Source organism: Hypanus sabinus, chromosome 1, assembly GCF_030144855.1.
Source record: "Hypanus sabinus isolate sHypSab1 chromosome 1, sHypSab1.hap1, whole genome shotgun sequence".
Taxonomy (NCBI): Eukaryota; Metazoa; Chordata; class Chondrichthyes; order Myliobatiformes; family Dasyatidae; genus Hypanus; species Hypanus sabinus.
This window is the reverse complement of record NC_082706.1, coordinates 160,745,662-160,770,782: the sequence shown is the minus strand read 5'-3', so window position 1 is coordinate 160,770,782 and position 25,121 is coordinate 160,745,662. Positions and strand designations below refer to the sequence as shown.

The window sequence follows — 25,121 nt, the reverse complement described above, 5'->3', positions numbered from 1 at the left end:
ACTACAGATTAGAACACCTTCTGCGGGCATATAAAACTTAATACAGAGAAAATCAGAAGAGGACCAAAACCTGCCAGCGAAAAAATTATAGAAGAATAAAGTAAGAGAAAGGAAAAAAAGGGATAAAAAAAGGAGAGGAAGGGGAAAATTATAAATTCAAGACGAGTATTTATCAACCATTTACAGAGAAGAGAGAAAAAAATTCAGAAATTAGAAAAAAGGGGTGAAGAAAAGAAAAAAGTATAATAAAATAAATAAATATAAAAAGAAGGAAAAGTAGATCGGCAATTAAACTGTGAACCAACAAACAGGAAGGCCTTCACTGAAGACTTCAAACCTCCAAAACAAGTTAAAGTCATTTGTAGAACTCTGTAGATAAAGTTGTACAACAATAAAATATAGATTTCACACACACCAAATCCAGGGAGAGATTGTCAACAGCCCTTAGAGTTTCGCTGAATAATGTCTGAATGATTCAAGTAAAGTCTGAGTCCAGAAAAAGTAATTTTACTATGAGAAGTACTTATCCACCATTTTAGGAGATCTGATCGGGTTCCGAAGATGGCTGGATAGCCGGAAGACTTGCCACAAATGCTTCAGCTTCCTTGGCTGACTTAAACCATTTGTATTTCCCAGTGTTAAGTTTGATTCGTAGATCAGCAGGGGAACGAAGCAAAGGTTTAAAACCACGATCAAAAAGTACTTTCATTGCGCCTTTAAACTCAGCGCGCATCTTTAAGGTCTGGGGTGCAAAATCTTCCACAAAGCGAATGGTTGTATCCTGGAAAATAAAAGAACCTCTGTGACATGCCTCTACGATCAGACGGTGTTTTACCTGGTATTGATGGAAGCACAAGATTACTGGTCGCGGGCGGTTGCCCAGAATTCCGGCGGGAACATGGACCTGGTGTGCCCGTTCGAGCTCAGGCGGGTTCGGGAGCAAATCTTTCCCGAATATCTCACAGAGAAACTCGGCGAAAAACTTCACTGTTGATCCCTGTTCGGTGGCCTCTGGCAATCCAAGAATTCTAAGGTTGCAGCGTCTGCTGCGATTTTCAAGATCCACCGTTTTGAAAAGGAGTTTGTTACACTTTTCCTCCAAGCTGGAACAGAGAGTCTCCAAGTATCGAACACGACTTTCTAAATCTTCAGCAGTCGAATCGATGCGAGATAAGTGTTGGGCATGTTTGTCGTTGATTTGATCAATCTTGACCTCCAGCTGTTTGAAAGCGGTTTTGAATTCCTTTAAAATTTCGTCTCGGAGCTGACCGAGCGCAGCCAGGGTCTCGTCTGAGAGAGCCGGAGCTTCCTTTCTCCCAGATTTAGAGCTCTTGCTAGACATTGTAAGTTAGAGGAGTTCACAGGCAAGTAAGAGGTACCGAAAAAGTTCCCGACTGAGGTTTAAAAAATGGAGACATTTAGTGCAAAGTTAGCGACAGTAACGGAACAAAAGTTCGGAGCAGCTAAGCAATTGCCATCTTACCGGAAGTCCCCATAAATGTTATTGTAAAGTCACTTTTAAAGATTTCAATGGATAAACATGTTCATATTTTCAGTGAGTGAGATAGCATAGAGACAGACCTTTCAGCCTCTTGAGTTTGTGCTAACCATCAAGTACACATTTTAACTTCAGTGATCCTAACCACATCCATTTTCTTCTCGAATTCCCATCTGTTGCCCTTCCCCATGTTCTGCTATTTATCTACAAATCGAGGCAGTAACAATGGCTATTTAATCTGCCAACCCATACAAATTTAGGTGGAAACTGAACCCCCCCCCCCCCCCCCCCCCAGAGGAGCACCTCACAGTCACCAGAAAAACATGCAAAATCTAGTTATACCAAAGGCTGGGATTAGACATAGGAGCATTAAGTCTGCTCCACCATTCAATCATGGTTGATCCATTTTTTCCCCTCCTTGACCTTTTCCCTATAACTTTTGATGCTGAGTCCACTCAAAAGCCTCAAGCCATAAATATACCCAACAACATGGCCTCCACAGCTGTCCATGGTAATAAATTCCACAAATTTACTATTGGCTAAAGAAACTTCTCCTCTTCTGTTTTCAATGGGCACCCTTCTATCCTGAGGCTGTGGCCTCTTGTCCTAGACTTCCTCACCATGTGAAACATCCTTTCCACATCTACTCAATCTAGGCCTTTCAACAATCGAAAGATTTCAATGAGATTTTCCCCCCCCCCCCCCCCCCATCCTTCTAAATTCCAGTGAGTACAGACCCAGGGCTATCAAATAGTCCTTGTATGTTAACCCTTTTATTCCCAGAATCATCCTTGTTAACCTCCTCTGATCCCGCTCCAATGCCAGCACATTTTTTTAGGTGAGGAGCCCAAAACTGTCACAGTACTCAAGGTGAGGCCTCACCAGTACCTTGTAAAGCCTCAGCATCACGTCCCTGCTCTTGTATTCCTGAAATGAATCCGAACATTGCATTTGCTGCCTTTGCTATCGACTCTACCTGCAAGTAAACCTTTAGGTTATTCTGCACAAGGACTCTCGAGTCCCTTTGCATCTCAGATTTTTGGATTTTCTCCCCATTTAGAAAATAGTCAATAGTCTGCACATTTATATCTTCTACCGAAGTGTGATCCCATGCATTTTCCAACATTGTATTTCATTGGCCATACTTGCCTATTCTCCTAATCTGTCTGATTCTTTCTGCAGCCTTCCTTTTTCCTCAACAGTACCTGCCCCTCCATCAATCTTCATATCATCTGCAAACTTGGCTACAAAGCCATCTACTCCAGCATCTAAATCGTTGATATACAGCACTTAAAAGAAGCAGTTCAAACAGCGACCCCTCAAATTGATTTTTCTTTAATTGTTGCTTTAGTTTCTTGCCTTTTTTCCTTTTTAGCTTCTCAGTTCTTGTGATGCACATTCAAATGCAATTGATTTACTTAATTCTTTGTCCTTTTTGCTCTCAATAGTTTGAGCCTGCTCCCAGAACAAATCCCCCAGGGCTTCTGTCCCTGATGAGTCTTCCTTAACTAAGGTTTTTACCTATTTGGGCTATTTTGTAACTCAAATGTTTTGCAAGACTATCTGTCACAATCACTTGGATTTCATTATTGTCTGATGCTGGTGGCTATAATGCAACCACCAATGGCAGGTACAACCATCCCAACTTTTAGCACAAAAGTTAGGTAGTTTACTTGAGTGATTCAGCTCGAGATGACGATAAACATACTTATTGTTGAGCTTATCCAAGGATGCCAAATGTGCCCAATTAAATACAGCACAGGATATAAATATACTGGACAATGCCTGTGCCTAACAATTACTGTCCTTATTAATCACAACTGATTCAAACAATTCAAACGTTTACCACATCGTTTTAAACAATTACTTAATTCTTTAGTTACACAATTCTTTTTGTTACTTTCATAACTTCCAAAACTCAGAACTTGTATTCAGATATCATCCATTCTTGAGGAATATGGCCAGATTTTGATCTTAGCAAGTTATTCTTTTATTCCCTAATTCAGGGTTGTCTTCTTCATTGGGTGGTCTCTGGAGTCATTACTGCTGGTCATCTTGTAAGGCAACATTTTATACATTTCTTCACAAACCTCCCAATTATTGCTTAGGTCTTTATAACCTTTACACAACCTTCATTCCAATCCTTATTTTATAAGACCATAAGAATTAGGCCATCTGGCCCATCGAGTCTGCTCTGCCATTCAATCATGGCTGATCCTTTTTTTTTCTCCTCCTTAACCCCAGTTCCCAGCCTTCTCCCTTTACCCTTTGATGCCATGCCCAATCAAGAACCTATCAGTCTCTCCCTTAAATATACCCAAAGACCTGGCCTCCACAGCTGCAGGTGGCAAAAAATTCCATAAATTCAACACCCTCTGGCTAAAGAAATTTCTCCGTATCTGTTTTGAAAGGGCGTCCTTCTGTCCTGAGCTGTGTCCTCTTGTCCTAGACTCACCCACCATGGGAAACATCCTTTCCACATCTACTCTGTTTAGGCTTTTCAACATTTGAAAGGTTTGAATGAGATCCCCCTCTCATTCTTCTGAATTCCAGTGAGTATAGACCCAGAGCCATCAAATTTTCCTCGTATGATAACCCTTTCATTCCTGGAATCATCCTTGTGAACCTTCTCTGGACCCTCTCCAATGCCAGCACATATTTTCTAAGACGTGGAGGGCAAAATTGTTCACAATACTCAAGGTGAGGCCTTACCAGTGCCTTATAAAGCCTCAGCATCACATCCTTGGTCTTGTATTCTAGACCTCTTGAAATGAATGCTAACGTGGCATTTGCCTTCCTCACCACCGACTCAACCTGTAAGTTACCCTTTAGGGTGTCCTGCATAATGACTCCCAAGTCCCTCTGCATCTCTGATTCCTGGATTTTCTCCCCATTTAGAAAATAGTCCACACACTTATTTCTACTACCAAAGTGCATGACCATGCATTTTCCAACATTGAATTTCATTTGCCACTCCTTTGCCCATTCTTCTACTCTAAGTCCTTCTGCATCCTACCTGTTTCCTCAACACTACCTGCCCCTCTACCAATCTTCATATCATCTGCTAACTTGGCAACAAAGCCATCTATTCCATCATGTAAATCATTTATATACAGCATAGAAAGAAGTGGTCCCAACACCAACACTTGTGGAACACCACTAGTCACTAGCAGCTAACCATAAAAGGATCCTTTTATTCCCACTCACTGTCTCCTACCAATAAACCAATTCTCTAGCCATGATTGTTTTTTATTCATGTTATAACCAGGTTTGAACCAGATTGTTTTGCTCCGAGGTAGCAGCTCTACCAGCCGCACTACTGTCCTACCCTAAGATGTTCAGTCAAGACCACCTGCATTCTGGTGGTATCTTGGACTGCTGGGTGCAGTCTTCATTTAAGTTTGCATATTCTGTACCTCCCTTTGTATATTTCACAGTTCATTGATGAAGAGATATTTAAGGTAACTTATCAATATTTTAATACTCATGATGGTTTGCTATCGTAAGGATGCAAATCGTGTAATTCTGAGTATATTTTATTTGAAATATATGATAGATTTTTAGGAACTTAATGGGGAAAGTATTGCAAACAATGCATGCCTTCAGACAGATTTCAATACGTATAATTTGTCTTCTGTGGTGCCAAAATGGGTAAGTCAAGCAGCTCTTAAGCATTGAGAGCTTTCAATCTGTATTCCAACAAAATCATTGAGAATTATATTACTTTGGCATTAGGAAAAGATTTAGTCAAGCCTGCACATAATTTTGTTTTTTAAATGCATGTAAAATCATTGGCAGTAATAACAGTTGCTTTGAACTGGTAAGGGCTTGTAAAGCACCCCTGAGTAGTTTCTGCTTACAGTATAAGAGTCCATGGATTACAGAAAAGATACCAGCGTGGATAGAAGAGTGGCTGACTGGCAGGAGGCAAAGAGTGGAAATAAAGGGTGCCTTTCCTGGTTGGCTGCTGGTCTCCAGAGTGTGTTCCATGGAGGTTGTTGTTAGGACATTTTTCATGTTACTTGTCAGTGATTTAGATAATGGAGTTGATTACTTTATGGCCAAGCTTACAGATGATACGAATATAGGTGGAGGGGTGGGTAGTGTTGCAGAAGCAGGGAGTCTCTAGAAGGACTGAGATAATTAGAATGGGCAAAAAGTGGAATATAGTGTAGGGAAGTGTACTTTGGTAGAAAGAATAGACGAAGACAATTTTTCAATGGAGAAAATTCAGGAATCTGTGGTGTTAAGGGACTTGGGAGTCCTTGTGCGGGATTTCCTAATGTTTGCCTTGAAGGTTGAGTTGGTGCTAAGGAAGAAAAATGCAATATTAGCATTCTTTTCTGGAGGACTAGAATATGAAAGCAAGGATGCAATGCTGAGGCTTTAAAAGGCATTAGTCAAACCACATTCAGAGCATTGTGAGCAGTTTTGGGCTCCTTATCTAAGAATGGATGTGTTGGCATTGGAGTAGGTCCAGAGGAAGTTCACCAGAATGATTCTGGTAATGAGAAGGCTAATGTATAAGAAGTGTTTGGTTCTGGGCCTATACTTGCTGGAGATAACAAGAATGTGGGGGTGGGGGGGGTGTTCTCATTGAAACCTATCATATACTGAAAGGCCTACTTAGAGGAGTGAATGTTTCCTATAACTGAGAGTCTAGGACCAGAGGGCACAGCCTCAGAATAGAAGGATGATGCCTTCAGAACAGCAATAAGGAGGAATTTCTTTAGTCAGAGGGTGGGAAATCTTTGGAATTCACTACCACAGACTGCTGCGGAAGGCAATTCATTGGGTATATTTAAAACAGAAGTTGGTAGGTTCTTGAGCAGTCGGTGTCAAAGGTTACAGGGATAAGCCTGAAGAATGGAATTGAAAGGGATAATAAATCCATCCATGGATATTATTATCCTATTATTAATGTAATCTTAAGTCTATTGTATTCATAACTTATTCATTATTATGTTATGTTTTTTTATATTTATATGAAACTCAATAAAAAGATTGAAAAAGAAAGAAAGAAAAGAAAGAAATCCATCCATGATGGATGGTGGAGCAGAGCCAATAAGCCAAATGGCCTAATTCTGCTCCTCTTGTGGCCTTAAACATGATTTCACTGAACAATTTAAAAACTGAAGACACACCCCTATGTAAATAAAAACTGGAAAAATTGAAGCCCTAGTTAAATAGGTGAATCCCCACAATAAGTCTAAGGAAAGTACAGAAAACTAAAGCTTGGGACTTATTTTCAAATTCCAAGGAATGTATAGTTGATAGCACTATAGATGAAGTTGATAAGATTTGGTATAGATTTAGAATGCCTAGGATGAAATTGCATCCCCATAATCAGCTTTACCCCTTTGAAATTTTCAAACTCAGCACATTGAGGAAATGTTCAAACATTGAATGGACTGGAGTTTATTTCAAAAAGGAAAGACATTGAAGTTTAGCTTTACAGATTCAACTGTCTTCAGTAGCAAAGTGATTTAGAGTTACACATGAACTCAAAGGAGATAGTGAACCAATTAGTGATTAAGGCTAGAAATATATTGTAAAGCAAAATCAGAACAGTTCAATGAAAGCGTAATTGTGTGATTAGGGGTTTGACTGGCTCATTGGTTTTATTTTAGTTATTGTTCAGAACGATTAGTTATTTCTGTTTTTTTAAAAAACAACTGCAGTCAAAAGCATTAACATTTCTCCATAATTCTCTGCATGTACATACTTTTAAAATCGGCTGCATAGGGCAATGTATTCTGTGAAGTAGCAGCTTGCAGATCATTTCACATACTTGAACATGATCCCTGATTGCAGCATTGCTTACAGAAATTCATATGTGAAGCTATCTTCATTTTAGTGTCTGTTGGTGTCATCTATACTACTGCTGCTGTTGAGAGATGGAATTTTTATTTTTGAGAGAAATGCTGTATATTACTGAGTAGCATTGATGTTTTTATTTGGAGACTTTGGCTAACAAATTAACAAGCCTGTCTTGTCACCATTTAATTTCTCCTTAAGCTGTATTTGATTGAAATCCCTCCAGTTATATCTAATTGGGCTTGCTAATAGTTACTTTCTTATTTGGAACATTTTCCTTGCGACACTTTCCTTAAGTTATATATTTTTTAAAACTATTTGGTATTACTATCAAGGCTATAATTTATTTGTTTCTGCTCGTACAAACGCTGATGGAAATTCATTCTTCTGGAGCCCTTGTGATCTTCTCTACTTTGATTCATAATTGCACTCAGTTGAGTAATTTGGGAATTGGGAATTAATTACGTGAGATTCCTTGTCTAAGGGACAAACAGTCAATTTTAGAGCAGTTTCAGAAGTTTATTTATAATAACTTTACCATTTACATCCCTACTTTCAAGTTTTCTGAACTTGCCGTTGGCAACTTCAAGTTTACAACTTCTGACCTATTATTCTGGACCTTGTATTGGTTCAGTAAGGTGCACTGAATATGATACTTCAAATGTTTGTACTATTGTATCTCTGGTTGATTACATTTTCTTCCTGAAACTTTGTAGCCTGCTTGAATTTTCCATTTTAAAGTGAAGGTTATGTTGCTTAGAGCAGCTATTCCACACAAAGCCTGCATCAGAGTCAGATGGAGGAGTTGACTTGTCTGTCTTTGTTTTTGTGTCCCCTCTCCAGCTGCATTGGAGAGAGGGTGGGGAGATGAGCATGACCAGACAAGTTGTGGAAGTGAATTTGTTTCACTTTGAGTAAATCTCTCAGACTATCCAGAGGAGAAGCAGTTAGGTTTAATCACTTGCATAGGATCACTTTTTTTGCTTTAATGAAATGATTCATTCTTTGTGGTGAATGTTCTCAATTAATGAAGCTTCTGTGTTATCACAAATAATCCTTAATGTTAAGAGATTATACCAATATTTGCAGTAAGTAGCATTTAAAATGCCATTTGCAGCTGCGTCAACAAAACAGTTGCAGGGTCTAATGACATGAGAAGCCTCTTTACTGTTGATAGAGACATTGGTGAGATTCAGTGCAGATTGGGGACTGCTTCATTGAGCACCTTCACTGAACCAGCTGGGATCTCCCAGTGGCCAGCCATTTTAATTCCATATCCCATTCCCATGCAAGCATGTTTGTCCACAGTCACCACCATGCCAAATAAAGTCTAGGTGCAAATTAGAGGAAAAGCATATCATATTCTAACTTGATATTCTCCAATATAATGGTATGAACATCCAATTCTCTTAACTTCAGGTAATCACTCAGAATCTCCTCCACCTTCTCAATCTTTCCATCATGCACACATTCCTCTCATTGGTTCACCTCCCCACCTTTTGTCCTTTATTCCATGGTCCCTTTAGTCCTTGGTCACTTCCATCTATCACCTGCCAGCTTTTTGCACCATTCTCTTCTCTCACCTATCACCCACTGGGTTTTGCTCCACCCTTCTCCTCACCTTTTCATACTGGCAATCTCCCCTTTTTCTGTCCCTGATAAAGCTTTTCAATGAAAAGTGTTGACTGTTCATTTCCCTCCATAGATGCAGCCTTACTCAGTGTGTGCCTCCAGCTTTTGTGTGTGGACTGTTGATGGAATTATTTCTGTTTGGAACTAGAATGCTTATTATTCTTGGAGGTGTTATGTGTGTTGTAAAGACAATGATGTTATAGTGAAGAGAAAAAGGGATAAACATGTAGTTGGAAGACCATAATAATTCTACATTTGACATTGACCTGGGAACAGGTAAGACTGGGGGGGGGGGGGGGCGAAGAAAAGCCTTGAGGGTTGATTAATCTTAGTGCTAATACATTCAAGCCATTCATGGGTGAATAACTATTTCATGGAGTGCACTTTGCAGCTTAACTTAATTTTGGGAGATGCAGCAAGTGTTGATAAATAGCAACAAACACTTTTCTGTACAACTAGTTAATTAAACCCTAGATGATACTGGGTTATTATCAAATATAATACTTTCTCACACAAGGGTAAGTTACTTCAGGTGTCAATGTCTTCCCTTGGACTTAGAGACAATGCTGAAGGGGTGACTGCAAATTTATACACTGAGAAACTGAAAGCTCTATAGGGGTAGTTGGAGACCAATCTTCAAGTGACCTTAAAAGAAACCTGGGCAATAGTACTATTCCAAAATCATACCATGTCCTTTCTTTAGACAATGTAGTACAAAGAAAAACTTGAACAATAGGGCCTTGCTCATTATGACTAATGTTTCTGGACACCTGGTCAACATCAAGAATGCAGTGACAACATCCATTGAACATTTTTAGTCCTGGTAACTTCCCTTCATCATTATGACTCATAAACCAGGATTTTACTGCAGCTTTCAGCGCTTTCTAAATGATAGTTTAGCCATTCAAAAATTTTGGAAGAGTATGTGTGCTGGATACATAATTCTCATGGGGTGATATAACCCTTACAAAGTTACATCGGTGAAGGGTTTCTTGGGGAATTGTAGCTTGTTTGACTCCAATGAAGATTTTTCAGGTTGGTAAATTCCAGAAGACATTCAGAGAAAAGATGTTGGGTTTGATGAAGTAGAGCAGAATGAAGTGTAGATGTTCTAGAACTGCATGTCAGCACTCACAAACAAGTATCTATTAGTTCAAGTAGCAGAGGTCTTCAAAGGTCTAAGAACCTCCTCTTATCCATTCTACAATGCTTTTTGAATATTTTTGCTCTTCTGCTGTCAATCTTGGTTTTTATGTTAGGATCACTTGAGGATGGAAGTGGCTTTGCATCAAAATGTACTCACTATGAAAAATATTTATTTGTCTAATACTGTAGATATCATGTTTAGTTCTGTCAATTATTTTTAAACTTGGTGGGGGGAGGGGGAAGCTCATTTCTTCTGATTTTCCTCTTAGGGGTTTATGGAATGAGAGATCACTTAAGTAGCACTTCCTTAGAAAATAATATAATTTGACATGCACCATTTTGATATGAAGAACAAGTCATTTCCTAGAAAGTGTACTGTTTATTTTCCTTTGTATATCTTCTTCCTTCTACTACTTTGAGAAATTTGTGATCACTTCCATTCTGTCAAATCTAAGTCTAGACATCTGCATGGAATAAACTTTGAAGTAAATTTATTATTAAAGTACATATTTGTCACTATAGCCAACCCTAAGATTCATTTTTGTGGGTGTACTTAATAAATCCATAATAAAATAATAACCATAATAGAATTAACGCAAGACTGAGCAGCTTGGGTATTCAACCACTGCAAAACGCAGCAAACTGTACAAATACAAAAGGAAATAATAAATAAGCAATAAATATCAAGAATATGAGTTCTTGAAAGTAAGCCCATGGGTTGTGGCAATATTTCAGTGATGGGGCAAGTAAAGTTGAGTGAAGTTATCCTCTTCGGTTCAAGAGCCTGATGGTTGAAGGGTGGTAACTGTTTATGAACCTGGTGGTTTGAGTCTTGAGGCTCCTGTGCCACCTTCTGATGGCAGCACTGAGAAGAGAGCATGACTGGGTGGTGGGGGTCCCCGAAGATCGATGCTGCTTTCCTGCAACAACATTCCGTGTAGATGTGCTCAGTGGTAGGGAGAGCTTTACCCATGATAGACATATCCACTACTTTTTGCAGGATTCTCTGTTCAAAGGCATTGGTATTTCCATACCAGACTGTGATGCAGCCAGTCAATATACTCTCCACCATATATTTATAGAAATTTGTCAAAGTTTTAGACGTCTTGCCAAATATTCACAGAATTACAATGAAGTAGAGGTGTCACAGTGCTCTCTTCATAAGTGCACTTGTTTTCTGAAATAATGACACTGAGGAATTTAAGGTTGCTGCCCCTCTCCATCTCTGATCCTCCAATGAGGACTGGCTTATGGACCTCTGGTTTCCTCCTGGGCTCCTTGGTTTGCTGACATTGATCACAGGTGGTTGCTGTTGCATCTCTCAGCCAGACATTCAGTCTCCTTTCTATATGCTGATTTGTCACCACTTTTGATTTGGACGATAACAGTGATGACGTCAGCAACTTTGAATATTGCGTTGGAACAGGAGAACCAGTACATAATGTATTTTAAAGCCCTAATGCATTTGGGAATTGTTGACTTTTCTTGCTATAACATCTTAACAGGTACTATGTTCAACAATTGTGGAGAGATTTTTAAAAAGAGATTAATGTTCCAAATTGGCAACCTTTCAAGTGCAATATATATTATTTAATTATATAGTTATCTCATTTAGTAGAGTGTCTTTAACTTGAAGGAGCCAGTAGAAGAAGTTTCAAGAGGTACATTTTGAGAAACATTAGTTGGGAATTGGGTAAATACAGACAGGATGGTTTAGAGTGGGAGTAGTTGAGCATAAATCATAGAAAGCATTATACCCAGCCAGCAAACGATATTTTTGTCAAAATTGAAAGAGTACAGAATTGGAAGATTATTAACAAAGGGAAGTCCATAGTTTTTCCAGTATTTAGATGGAAGACATTTCCATTCATTCTGTTTGTTTAAGGCAAATGGTATGACAAATCAGGGTAAAGTGATTTTTTAGAGCTTTTTACTTATATTAAATTTGTTGCTATAATGGGGAAAAATAGTATACCAAATTATGATAAAGCATCATAGAAACAGTGAGAAAACAGACAAAACTACGGTTGGTAATATTGTAATATTGTAATTTACTCATTTTTAATGTGACGATGTTGGACTGACTTGCTTCTGTCTAAACCACATTCCTCTGATTTCCTGGTATTTCTTCATTTCTGAATCCTCTACAGTCCCAACTACCTTGATACAAAGGTTCTTTGACTTGAAACATTAACTCTGTTTTTCTTTTCAGAGCGCCTAGCCTGCTGGGTTTCTTCCAGTCTTTTCTATTTTTTTCAAATTTTCAGCATTTACTATTTTTTTATTTTTGTTATAACTATCTTTTCCTGGTTTGTTTGAAGAGAACTGAGAATATGCAAACTCTCCAGACCTCAACTGGCTGCAAATCAACCGCATTCTAGCTCTAGCTCACAATCTGTTTTTATACTCACCCGTACACATTCTGGGTGAGCCAATTGCAGCTCCATAATTTCTAACCCATTGGATGCTAGGTTATTAAAATTTTACTAGAGTCCTCACAATTTGGGAAGGATGCAAAAACTGTGGAATTAATGCAGAAGAAAGCTATTTATAAAAATAGAAGTCCAAAATTCTAATTAAGGAAATTGGGTAACAGGGTAAGTTTGAGGAAGTGGACTTGAGAAAAGCCAGATTAGTCATGATTCCATTGAATAGCAGAGCATTCTTATGAATGAACTTTTAAAATGCAGGGTAACAGGTTAAACACATCTTCTGTAAGCAAAAGCAGTAATGGGATGTGATTCAACTAATTAAAATAGCCAATGTATCGACAGAGTAGAGGGAGCCAGTTCCTTTTCAAAATTTTATTTTCAAAGCATGTACATGTCACCTTATACAACCCTGAAATTCATTTTCCTGTGAGCATGCTCAATAAATCTATAGAATAATATGATCAATGAAAGACTGCCCATCAATGGCTTTCAACCAGAATGCAGAAGGCAGCAAACTGTGCAAATACAAAAAGTGGTATTTATAATAATAAATAAACAAAAAATAAATGTCAAACATCAGATTTAGATTTCTTGAAAGTAAGACCATGAGTTGTAGGAACATTTCAGTGATGGTGCAAGTAAAATTGAGTGAAGTTATCCCTTTTTGTTCAAGAGCCTGATGATTGAGGGGTAGCAACTGTTCCTGAAACTGGTTGTGAGAGTCCTGAGGGTCTTGTACCACTTTCCTGCTGGCAGCTGTGAGAAGGGAGCATGGTCTGATTGGTGAAGGTATCTGGTGATGGATGCTGTTTTATTGTGACAGCATTTTATCTAGATGTGTTGAATGGTTGGAAGGGCTTTACCTGTGATGGACTGGGCCTTATCCACTGTTTTTTTGTAGGATTTTCCTTTCAAGGGCTTTGGTGTTTCCATACTAAGCTGTGATGCAACCAGTCAATCTACTCTTCTACTCTGTAGGTGTTTGTCAAAGTTTTAGGTGTCATGTGGAATTTCCACAAATTCCCAAGAAAGTAGAAGTGTTGCCGTACTTTCTACCTAATTGCACATATGTGCTGGGCCCAGGACAGGTTCTCTGAAATGGTAACATCTCAGAATTTAAAGTTGTTAACCCATTGGTGTAGTGGCATCAGCACTGGACTTCAAGGCAGGTGGTCATGAGTTCAAACCCAGCCAGGTCCCAACCTGGGCAGTAGCAGTATCTGCGCGGAAGGAAGGCCTGGCAATCTATTTCCGTATCTTACCATGAAAGCCCTATGGTTAATGAGGTCACGAAGAGTCGGACTTGACTTAATGACAGAGCAACAACAAACCCTCTCCACCTCTGATCCTCTGAGGACTGGCTCATCCTGAAGTCTGTAAGCAGCTTTTTGATTTTTGACAGCAGGATTGAGGACTAGGGGGTAAAAGAATCAAAAATATGAGTAACTTGTATGCACCTGTGTATTTAGGGTCTTGACAGTGCAACTGGTAGATGTAGTAGCTTTCAGGAAGTAGCTTGATAAATAACTCAAGGAAAATAATTTGTAAAACAGTGGACTAACTGGACTGCAAATGGACTGTTGTTATATAATACCATTATGGATTTGAATGCAGCCTCCTTTACTATAAGAATTCTGTAAAGACTGATTCCACAATGCAAAGTCCAGTCATTCGATAAGACATTCTGTACTGGGGCTTTCTCTATGTGGTGTATAATTCCATGTGATACTTGCTGTAGATTTTCAATGGATTATTTGAATCTGACCACACTTTGTTGCTTCAAATTGAACACTATGATAGTGATGAGGATGACTCTTGTTACATTTTCCCCTTTTGCACATTAATGTCATGGTTCAAAGTCAGCAATCCAGAAACCATGCTTAAAACAGTGATAAATTCTCTCTTTAAACACCCACTTCATTTGGGTTTTGATTATTATTTACAGAAGCTGAATGATTCAGTCAAATTACTTCCATTTGTGGAAAGAAAATCATCCATTGATCTGTCATTGTAACTTTGAGGTTGAATAATCTCAGACCAAACATTGGAAAATTTTACAACTTAACGACTTTTACTAACACAATCCTCGACTGCATTTTGCTGCTCACCTAATTTTGCACCCGTTGGTGGCAGGCGCTGTATTGGTGCAGCTTCGGAAACTATTTTAATATGCCCTTAAAAATTCCTTCAAGTTTGTTATGAAATATAACCTCATGAGTCTGACTTTTGTATTCTCGTGCTTGGGTTTGATTATAGGTAATGTTCTAAAGTCATTCAAATTATTTCCTTGAAGCAGATTAAATAGAGATTTGGGAAATTAAATTCTGTGGATCAATTTGGTTTTGAATAAACTTTCCAGTAATTGAAGTAACTAACCCCTCGTACCATTTTAGGGGACCATTTCTTATTGCAACGCTCTTTTTATATTAAAAAAAATACTGCTACCAAGCTAGTACTGTCCTGGAAAACTTGCCGTAGTCCATTTTATGGAAAATTGACCAAGTACTTGAACTTGCAAGCTGAGCACTTAACCCGCTCTTCAACCATTTTAAAAAAAGTATGAAGAATATAATGGCCTCATTTCTTTGCTGTTTTTTTCCTTCTTGATTCTGTCAAATGAGGAATCTAGAAGATTACAATAGAGCATGCAGCACTGAAAAGAACACTTTAACCCAGCTGATCCATGTGGATCAAGATGCCTGTCGAAGTTAATCCCATCGGTCAGTGTTGATCCATAACTTTCTAAACATTTTCTATCAATGTACCTGTCCGAGTATCTTTTGAATGTTATTGAACCTGCCTCAATACTTCCTGTGGGAGCTAGTTCCACATACTTAACACGCTCTGTTTTAACAAAAATTGCCCTCCAGTTCCTATTGAATCTTTCCCCACTCACTTTAAATCTAAGCCCTCTAGTTCTTTATTTCCCCAACTCTGGGGAAAAAGATTGAGTGCATTCTCCCAGTCTGTGACCTTCTTGGTTTTATTTGTTTATTGAGATACAACATGAAATAGGCCCTTCAAGCTGCACCGCCCAGCAACCTCTGATTTAACCCTAGCCTATCAAGGGACAATTTACAATTAACCTACCAACTGGTACTACTTTGAACTGTGGGAGGAATCCAGAGTACCTGGAGAAAACCCACTTGGTCGTGGGGAGAATGTACAAACTCTTTACATGCAGCAGTGGGAATTGGAGGCTGAATGGATTTCTGACACTTTAATCAGGCTATGAAACATTGGGGTTCACTTTTGGGGGTGGAATGTTCTGAATAAATATGCACAGACTAGTCCCTAGGTCGAGAGATGACCTTGTAATGGTCTTTATGGTATAAGAATATTTGGTAGTGCAGATGTTGGACAGGTAGTTTTCCTGGCATTTGATCTGTAAAATCAGTTAGGAGTTAGTGAGAAATTTTTACTCAAAATATGGTTCAAAAGCACATGCCATTATTTTATGGAATAACTGAAGCAACTATATTAGAACATAGAGCATTGGAGCAAGCCCTTCATCCCCCAATGTTATACCAAACCAATTAAATTAGTAATCATGTGGCCAACTAAGCTAATCCCCTCTGCCTACAGAATGTCCATATCCTTCCATATTCCTTCAAAGTATCTAACGTATCTGGTGGTCTTTAATGTATCACACCCCAGGCAGTGCATTTCCAGGCACCTACCACTATATATATATATATATATATATATATATATATATAAATTAAAAAATGACCTCCCACCTCCTTTGTCACCTTAAATGCATGATCCCTGGTATTAGATATTTCAACCATGGTGCAAACTTACTGTTTGTGTACTCTATGCCTCTCATATTCTTCTTTAAACCTCTTTCAGATCTCAGTTTGGCCTCTGCTGCTCCAAACTTACTAACCCTCCCATATACATTTTCAATTCCTCCATGTCCTTGTTGATAACTAATAGTGATGTAAACTACAAATGAAGGTTCTTGTCCACATCTTCCACATCCAAGCTACTATACCTTTGAATAGTCCTACCGTCTCCCTCGCTATCCTCTTGCTGTTGATGTATGTGTGGGATGTCTAGAGATTCTCTTTGATTCTATTTGCCAAGGAATTTTCTTGGCCCTGCCTGCCTTTCCTAATACCCTTCAAGCTCATTTCTGGCTTCTTTTATAATCTTTGATTCTAGGTTCCTCAGCTTTACATACTTTTTCTTGATTAAATTTGTCATTTAAGATTAAGCAGGTAAGTAACTGAATGATAATGAAAAGAAATAGTTTGGATGAAGCATTGTTGTTAGTTTTTGTGCTGCAAATGTGAAGGATATATCAAATAAGCGATTACATGTGAATGTTGTGAAATTGTATTTAAAATTTTATCTATTTACATTAATAATGTTTTTCAATGTCTTTCAGGTCTTCTCGCATCGTGTGTTGTTCTCATCTTATCCCAAAGAGCCCTCTTCAGACTGTACATGTTTGGCTGTGTTGTTCTACTTGCTACAACTTCTGTCCTTGTAAACTACTACACCACTCTGCACATAGACTTCTACAACGCCTACTACTTAGCAGTGTTTGGGATGCAGCTGTTGCCGCACAATGGTCCAACATTGTGGTTGGCTCTTATTGTTGTTCAGCTCACATTTGGTGTTGGTTATGCAGCATTACTGTGCATTCCATCAATGTTTTCTGCATTAACTATGGTAAATTTCCTACTGCCTATACTGGGTCTGGCCTTGGAGTTACCAGAAGACTTTCAGAATCTGTTAGTTGCCTTTTCAGGCATGTATATAACAGCACAGACTGTACTTTACATTGCAATTAATATAAAATGGTTTTATTATACAATAAGATATGTTTATTTGCTGGTACGGCATATGTATCGTATCTATGGATTACAAGTTATTGTGGAGGACACATGGAAGAGGATTCGTTTCCCTGATGTATTGAGAGTTTTCTGGTTGACTCGGCTAATGGCACAGGCCATCATTTTAGTTTATGTTGTTAAAGTAACACAAGGTGAGTCAGGAAACAAAAGTTATTTTATTTCCTGGAGTGACACTTGGGAAGTGCTCTGCAATCTTATAATAAGTGGTTGTGATTCGACATTGACTGTTCTTGGTATGAGTGCAGTCATCTCATCATTAGCACACTATCTGGGACTTGGAATCCTAGCTTTCATTGGGTCTACTGAGGAAGAAGATAAACGATTAGGGTTTGTGGCTCCAATTCTATTTTTCATTTTGGCACTACAGACAGGATTGAGTGGACTGGAACCTGAAGAAAGACTAGTTCGCCTTAGTCGAAACATGTGCCTTCTATTGACTGCAATCCTGCATTTCATTCATGGAATGACAGATCCTGTGCTGATGTCACTTAGTGCCTCCCACGTTTCCTCCTTCAGAAGACACTTGCCTGTTCTTTTGGTCTCCATTAGCCTTTTCATTCTTCCAATTATACTAAGCTGCACCTTGTGGCAGGTCCACACATTGAATACTTGGTTGTTTGCTGTGACAGCATTCTGTGTTGAATTGTGCTTAAAAGTAATTGTTTCCCTCACTGTGTATACATTGTTTATAATTGATGGATATTACAATGTGCTATGGGAAAAACTTGATGATTACATTTACTATGTTCGTTCAACGGGGAATGTTATAGAATTTATTTTCGGAGTTATAATGTTTGGAAATGGAGCTTACACAATGATGTTTGAATCTGGGAGTAAAATTCGTGCCTGTATGATGTGCTTACATGCTTACTTTAACATTTATTTGCAAGCATGCAATGGATGGAAAACATTTATAAATCGGAGGACTGCTGTTAAGAAAATTAATTCTTTGCCAGAAGTAAAAGGCAGTAATTTGCATGACATTGGCGATGTGTGTGCAATTTGCTACCAGGAGTTCACCACTTCAGCGCGTATCACACCTTGCAATCATTATTTCCATGCGCTTTGCCTGCGTAAATGGTTGTACATTCAGGATACATGTCCTATGTGCCATCAAGGAGTGTACATAGAGGAGAATCAAAGTGATAGCATCGCATTTGCCAATAACAATGGAAATGTTCCGCAACAAATGGTAGAACACCTAGTGGTGGCAGCTGCTGCTGTTGATGCTGACAGTGATCTCAATGAAGACAATGACAGCATCGAGTATGATGAAGAGGAGTGGGCAACTCAGAATGCCAATATAGGGGTAGTGGATGAGTATCTTGATGATGATACAGATGCAAGTGATGAGTGAGGCTTCTGATTGTAGAGGTGTTGAACTTTTATATGTATATTTAAAAAAAAAACTGCCAACCAAACATCAGGAAAGAAAGTGACTTTTTTGCTTGGGTGATTGTTCAAAGTCCCAACAAACCAGTGATCAGAAGGGTTTAGGAAGTGAAAAATTACATTCCACTTATCACTGGAGTGCTGAATGGACAAAGCACAACAGGTATGAAAAGACTTTGGTTATGGCAAGTAATGGTTTCAGCCAACTTATTTATTATGACCTGCTGTATGGTTTACTTTAAAAACTGCTGGCCTCTTGTGTACCATAAATTTGTGTATACTGTAAATGAAATAAAATGTTTGACTTTATTTGGTTTTCAAGAAAGTGCATAAGTTAATGCAAGAAATATACAAGTAATTCTGTAATAAATTTCAGCCTTTTCAGGGGCCTACTTGATATTGGAGGCATCATTAATTTTTTCTACAGTATTGAGTGATGCATTTTGGAATGCTGGCACATAGCCAATAAGGTGGTCATCCTTCCATGTGGATTTAAGTTTTTAACATTTGTCATATCAGTATTAAAACAGTACAAAATATGTATGAGAGTGGAAACATAGCTATTTACTGAAATGAATTGTAAATAGATGGTTCTCAATTCCAACTCGTGAAATTAACTCATCACAGATCTGATCTTTATGTGAAGTTGTCAAGTTGAAAACCAGGTGTTTTTTTGGGGGGAACTCAGTCTCTTGGTCTGCAGTGTTGGTCCTAGGCTGTAAACTGCAGTTTTTTTTTAAAGAAACCATATGCAGTTGAGTATTTAAATCCCTCAAATACTTAAAATAGAAAATGTTCAATAGATTTAACTCAAAATCTTATCCCTTTGGGGAAAATTAATTACCATTTCTTGCATTGAAATGGTCAGCTCCCTTTGACAAAGTATTAATTATACATCACAAAAATAATTAGCTCAGCCAGTTTGTGCAGGTATCTTAGCCCCTCAAGTTGTCTTCCATCTACCTCTTCAAAGGTATGACTTTTTTTTAAAAATTCACCTAGATTTATTCTTTTGTAGGCATCTAGCTATGGGTAATCAAGCTATTGTGCTTGAAAAATCATCTGTAGATTTGATAAGAGCACCATGAGTGAATTGTTGTTGGCCCTTCTGTACCTGTAATCTGTACTACTGTTGAGAAGGATGCCATAATGTCAGACTGCAGGTTTGTGGTTAACAAGTGCTGTTAATCTGACCTTGAAAGGTGAAGCAAGCCTTGCCTTGAAGGTTCTGTTTGGCATTAAATGGTGTGCAATCAGTGCTGGAAAGTTCCAAGGAGACCAGGTAGGTGTCCACATTCACATTACTATCCTTGTGCACTACTTCCTATGCAGGTCACTGTTAATGTCCTCACATACCGATGTACATTTTGAAGATTCCACACACTGGCAAACTTTGGTATTCAATTCTCAAAATCTTAAAGCTCCCCATCTTCTACAGCAATTCCATAAATTAATTCTGCACTATTTCTTCAGTGCCATAAGTAACTGTGAACAAAATCATTCCTCACATTTAAGGTTTTGTGCTTGTAGAAGTTTTGGCCAGCAGTTGCTACAGCTCGTGTTTTGAACCTAAGCCACTGTTATGACTGATGGTTCCTCCTCAAGGAAATACATTGTTCTCTTTTCCATATTACATTTATTTGTAACTATACTAAAGACCCCTTAGTGTTTGATTTTTTTTTCCTCAAGTGGTAATCTTTTTTTCCGCCACAATTCCTTTCCCATTCATAAATCTAATGTTCTTTAACAGGATCTGTAATATTTTAAAATTAATCAGAACACAAAAAAAGGAGCAGAAGTAGGCCATCTGGCCCATTGAGCCTGCTCCGCCATTCAATAAGATCATGGCTAATCTGGCTATGGTCTTATCTCCACCCACCTGTCTTTTCCCCATAACCTTTAATTCCCCTACTATGCAAAAATCTATCCAACATTGACTAAATATATTTACTGAGGTAGCTTCCACTGCTTCATTGGGCAGAAAATTCCACAGATTCACCACTCTCTGGGAAAAGCAGTTCCTCCTAATCTCGGTGCTAAACCTATTCCTCTATATCTTGAGGCTGTGTCCCCTATTTCTAGTCTCACCTGCCAGTGGAAACAACTTTCCTGCCTCTATCACTTTCATAATTTTATATGTATCTATAAGAGCTCTTATCAGTCTTCTGAAATCCAGCAAGTACAGTCCCAGGCAACTCAATTTCTCTTTGTCTAACCCCCTCATCTCTGGAATCAATTTGGTGAACCTCCTTTACACTGCCTCCAAAGCCAGTATATCCTTCCTCTAGGAAGGAGACCAGAACTGCATGCAGTACTCCAGGTGTGGCCTCACCAGTACTCTGTACAGTTGCAGCGTAACTTCCCTTCTCTAAATTTATCCCCTCTAGCAATGAAGGCCAACATTCCATTTGCCTTCTTGATGGCCTGCAAACCATCCTTTTGTGATCCATGCACAAGCACTCCCAAGTCCCTCTGCACAGCAGCATGCTGCATTTTTTTTTACTATTTAAATAATAATCATCTAGTTTTCCTTCCAAAGTGGATGGCCTGACATTTACCAACGTTGTACTCCACCTGCCTGACCCTTGCTCACTCAGTGCAGACTTTCCATGTCTTCTGCATATTTGCTTTTCCACTCAATTTAGTATCATCAGCAAACTTGGATACACTACACTTGGTCCCCTCTTCCAGATTGATAATGTATATCATGAACAGTTGTGGGCCCAACACCGACTCCTGCGGTACACCATTCATCACCTGATTGCCAACTGGAGTAACACCTATGTATCCCTAACTCTGATTTTTTTTAGCTGACCGATCCTCTGGCCATGCTACCCCATACATTACCCCATGCATCCTTATCTTGTTTCATGTAGCATCTTATCGATCACTTTCTGTAAATCAAAATAAATAACATCCATTTGTTCCTCTTTATCCACTGCACTCATTATATCCTTAAAGAACTCCAGTAAGTTTGTCAAACAGGACCTGCCTTTGCTGAATCCATGCTGTGTTTGCCTGATGGATCCATTTCTTTTTAGATGCCTCACTGTTCTTTAATGATAGCTTCAAGCATTTTCCAAACTACAGATGTTAAACTTATAGTTATCTGCCCTTTTCCTACATCCTTTATTGAACAGTGGCTTGACATTCGCTGTCTTCCAATATGCCGGTACCTGCCCAGAGTCCAGGGAATTTTGGTAATTATCACCAAAGCCTCTACTATGACATCTGCCATTTATTTCAGTATCCTGGGCTGCATTCCATCAGGACCAAGGACCTGTCTCTTCAGACCTACAAGTTTGGTCAGCACTACCTCTTTAGTAATAGCTATTGTATCGATGCCCTCCCCTCCTGTCGCATCCGTAACATCACTCTTCGGCATGTTAGTCATGTCCTCCACTGTGAAGACAATACAATAGTCATTCAAAGCCTATACCATTTTCTCATTACCCAATATTTATTTCCCCTTGTCCTTCAAGGGACCTACATTCAATTTAGCTACTCTTTTCTGCTTTATGCAATTATAAATAATTATTACTATCAATTTTTATACTTCCCTTTATTGCTTGCTGATTGGTAATTTCTTGCTTTTTAAAGTTTTCCCAGTCTTCCGGGTCGCCTCAATACAGGAAGGATGTGGAAGCCATAGAAAGGGTGCAGAGGAGATTTACAAGGATGTTGCCTGGATTGGGGAGCCTGCCTTATGAAAATAGGTTGAGTGAACTCGGCCTTTTCTTCTTGGAGTGATGGAGGATGAGAGGTGACCTGATAGAGGTGTATAAGATGATGGGAGGCATTGATTGTGTGGATAGAGGCTTTTTCTCAGGGCTGAAATGGCTAGCACGATAGGGCACAGATTTAAGGTGCTTGGGAGTAGGTACAAAAAAGATGCCAGGGATAAGTTTTTTACACAGAGCGTGGTAAGTTTGTGGAATAGGCTGCCAACAATATGATGGTGTGGAGGCGGATATGATAAGGTTTTTTTTTTAAAGAGACCCCTGGATAGGTACTTGGAGCTGAGAAAAATAGAGGGCTACGGGTAACCCTAGGTAATTTCTAACATAAGGATGTGTTCAGCATAGTTTTGTGGGCCAAAGGGCCTGTATTGTACTGTAGGTTTTCTATGTTTCTATTTCCCCGCTAATCTTGGCGACTTTGTATGTACGAGCTTTTAGTTTGATGTCTTCCCTTAGTTATCCAAGGCTGGGTCTCCCCACCCTAATATCCTTGCTTTTAACTGGAATATACTTTTGTTGAGCACCCTGAAAAATCTTTTGAAAGTCTTCCACTGTTTGTCAGCTGTCCCAACATATAGCCTGTGTTTCCAATCGATGCTTGCCAAATCCTCCCTTATACCATTGTTTGGGCATAATAGACTGGTTTTTGCTTGAACTATTGCACTGTCCAATTGTATGAGAAACTCAGTCATACTGTGATCACTCTTCCCAAGAGGATTCCTAACTACAAGATAACTAAATTTACCTGTTTCATTAAACAGAACTAGATCTAAGAAGACACATTCCCTTATAGATTCAATAACATGCTGTTCAACAAAGCCTTTGTGGTTGCATTCTATGAAGCCCACAAGTCTTCCTCAATCAACCTGATTCACCTATCTTACATGCCTCAGATACTTCTCTGTTTATTGCATGTGCCACTGTATGTTTTTATTTGGTGACTGATAGACAGCTCCCACCAATGACTTTTTTCCTTTTATTATTCATAATCTTTACCCAAATGGATTCAACATTCTGCTCCTTAGATTTTTGTATCATCCCTCATTAACCACAGCCTATTAGAAGAGTAAGAATTATTATGATAGAAGAAATACCCACGCATTCAGTCCATTAAGTCTGTGTTAGTTCAGCAATTCCATTCCCTTGTTTTTGCAATCTTTTCAGTTTTAGTAAGTTAAAATAACTTACTAGGCCTTTAATAATTTTTCAATTAGTTTCAAAGTGACTAAGTGTTCATAATTCCAATAGCCTCAAGCTAATTAAGTCGAGGATAGGACTGGTCAGTGGTTTAAAATTTTAAATTAGGCTGATTTTGATGACATCAAAAGGGATCTGGCAGGCATGAATTGGGATAGATTGTTTTCTGCAGAGGTGCTTAGTAAGTGGGAGGCCTCAAAAGTGAAATGCTGGGAGTACAGAATCATTATGTTCCTGTTAGAACAATTAGCAAGACCAACAGGTTTAGGGAACCTTGGTTACTGAGGGATATTGAGACCCTGGCAAAGGGAAAATGAGACATATCAGGAAGCGGCAGTTAGGATCAACAGAGGTATCTGGAGGTATAAGAAATCAAGAGAACATGAGAGAAATTGGGAGGGCTAAATTAACATTGCTGTAGCAGACAAGCTGAAAGTAACCCAAAGGCTTCTATAACTATATTAAGAGCAAAAGGATGCAAGGGACAACTGATCTTGAAGATCAGTGTGGTCATTTTTTGCATCGGGCTGAAAGATATGGAGATTTTAAATGTCTATTTTTTGTGTCTATATTTGGGAGACACAGAACTATAGAACTGAGGCAAGAGGACTGAGGTCATCAACCATATCCTGATTATGAAAGAGGTACTCGCTGTCTGGAAGTGAGCTAGGTGGATAAATATTTAAACTGTCCTTGGGCGTAGATGAGATGGCTGGAGGATAACTAAAGTTCTGTTGTTAATTATAGAACATAGAATAGTACAGCACACTACAGGGCCTTCAGCCCACAATGTTGTGCTGACTCTCAAACCCTGTCTCCCATATAACCCCTCACCTTAAATTCCTCCATATACCTGTCTACTAGTCTCTTAAACTTCACTAGTGTATCTGACTCCATCACTGACTCAGGCAGTGCATTCCACGCACCAACCACTCTCTGAGTGAAAAACCTTCCTCTAATATCCCCCTTGAACTTCCCTCCCCTTACCTTAAAGCCATGTCCTCTTGTACAGAGCAGTGGTGCCCTGGGGAAGAGGCGCTGGCTATCCACTCTATCTATTCCTCTTAATACCTTGTACACCTCTATCATGTCTCCTCTCATCCTCCTTCTCTCCAAACAGTAAAGCCCTAGCTCCCTTAATCTTTGATCAAAATCCATACTCTCTGAACTAGGCAGCATTCTCATAAATCTCCTCTGTAACCTTTTAACCAGAGTTTTATAGTGCTGCATCATTACATTGCGACTCTTAAACTCTATCCCTCAACTTATGAAAGCTAACACTCCATAAGCTTTCTTAACTACCCTATCTACCTGTGAGGCAACTTTCAGGGATCTGTGGACAAGTACTTCCAGATCCCTCTGCTCCTCCACACTACCAAGTATCCTGCCATTTACTTTGTAC

The 25,121-nt window shown here is 38.9% G+C and overlaps 1 protein-coding gene across 1 annotated transcript in view; it reads left to right on the top strand.

Annotated features, from left to right (window-relative positions):
* rnf139 (ring finger protein 139) overlaps window positions 1-19,091 on the top strand; it is a 30,691-nt gene extending 11,600 nt beyond the window's left edge. The window contains exon 2 of the mRNA XM_059979988.1: window positions 16,919-19,091. Coding sequence (XP_059835971.1) covers window positions 16,919-18,747 — 1,829 coding nt within the window. The 3' untranslated portion in view covers window positions 18,748-19,091. The remainder of the gene's footprint in view (window positions 1-16,918) is intronic.
* The last annotated feature ends 6,030 nt before the right edge of the window (window positions 19,092-25,121 follow it).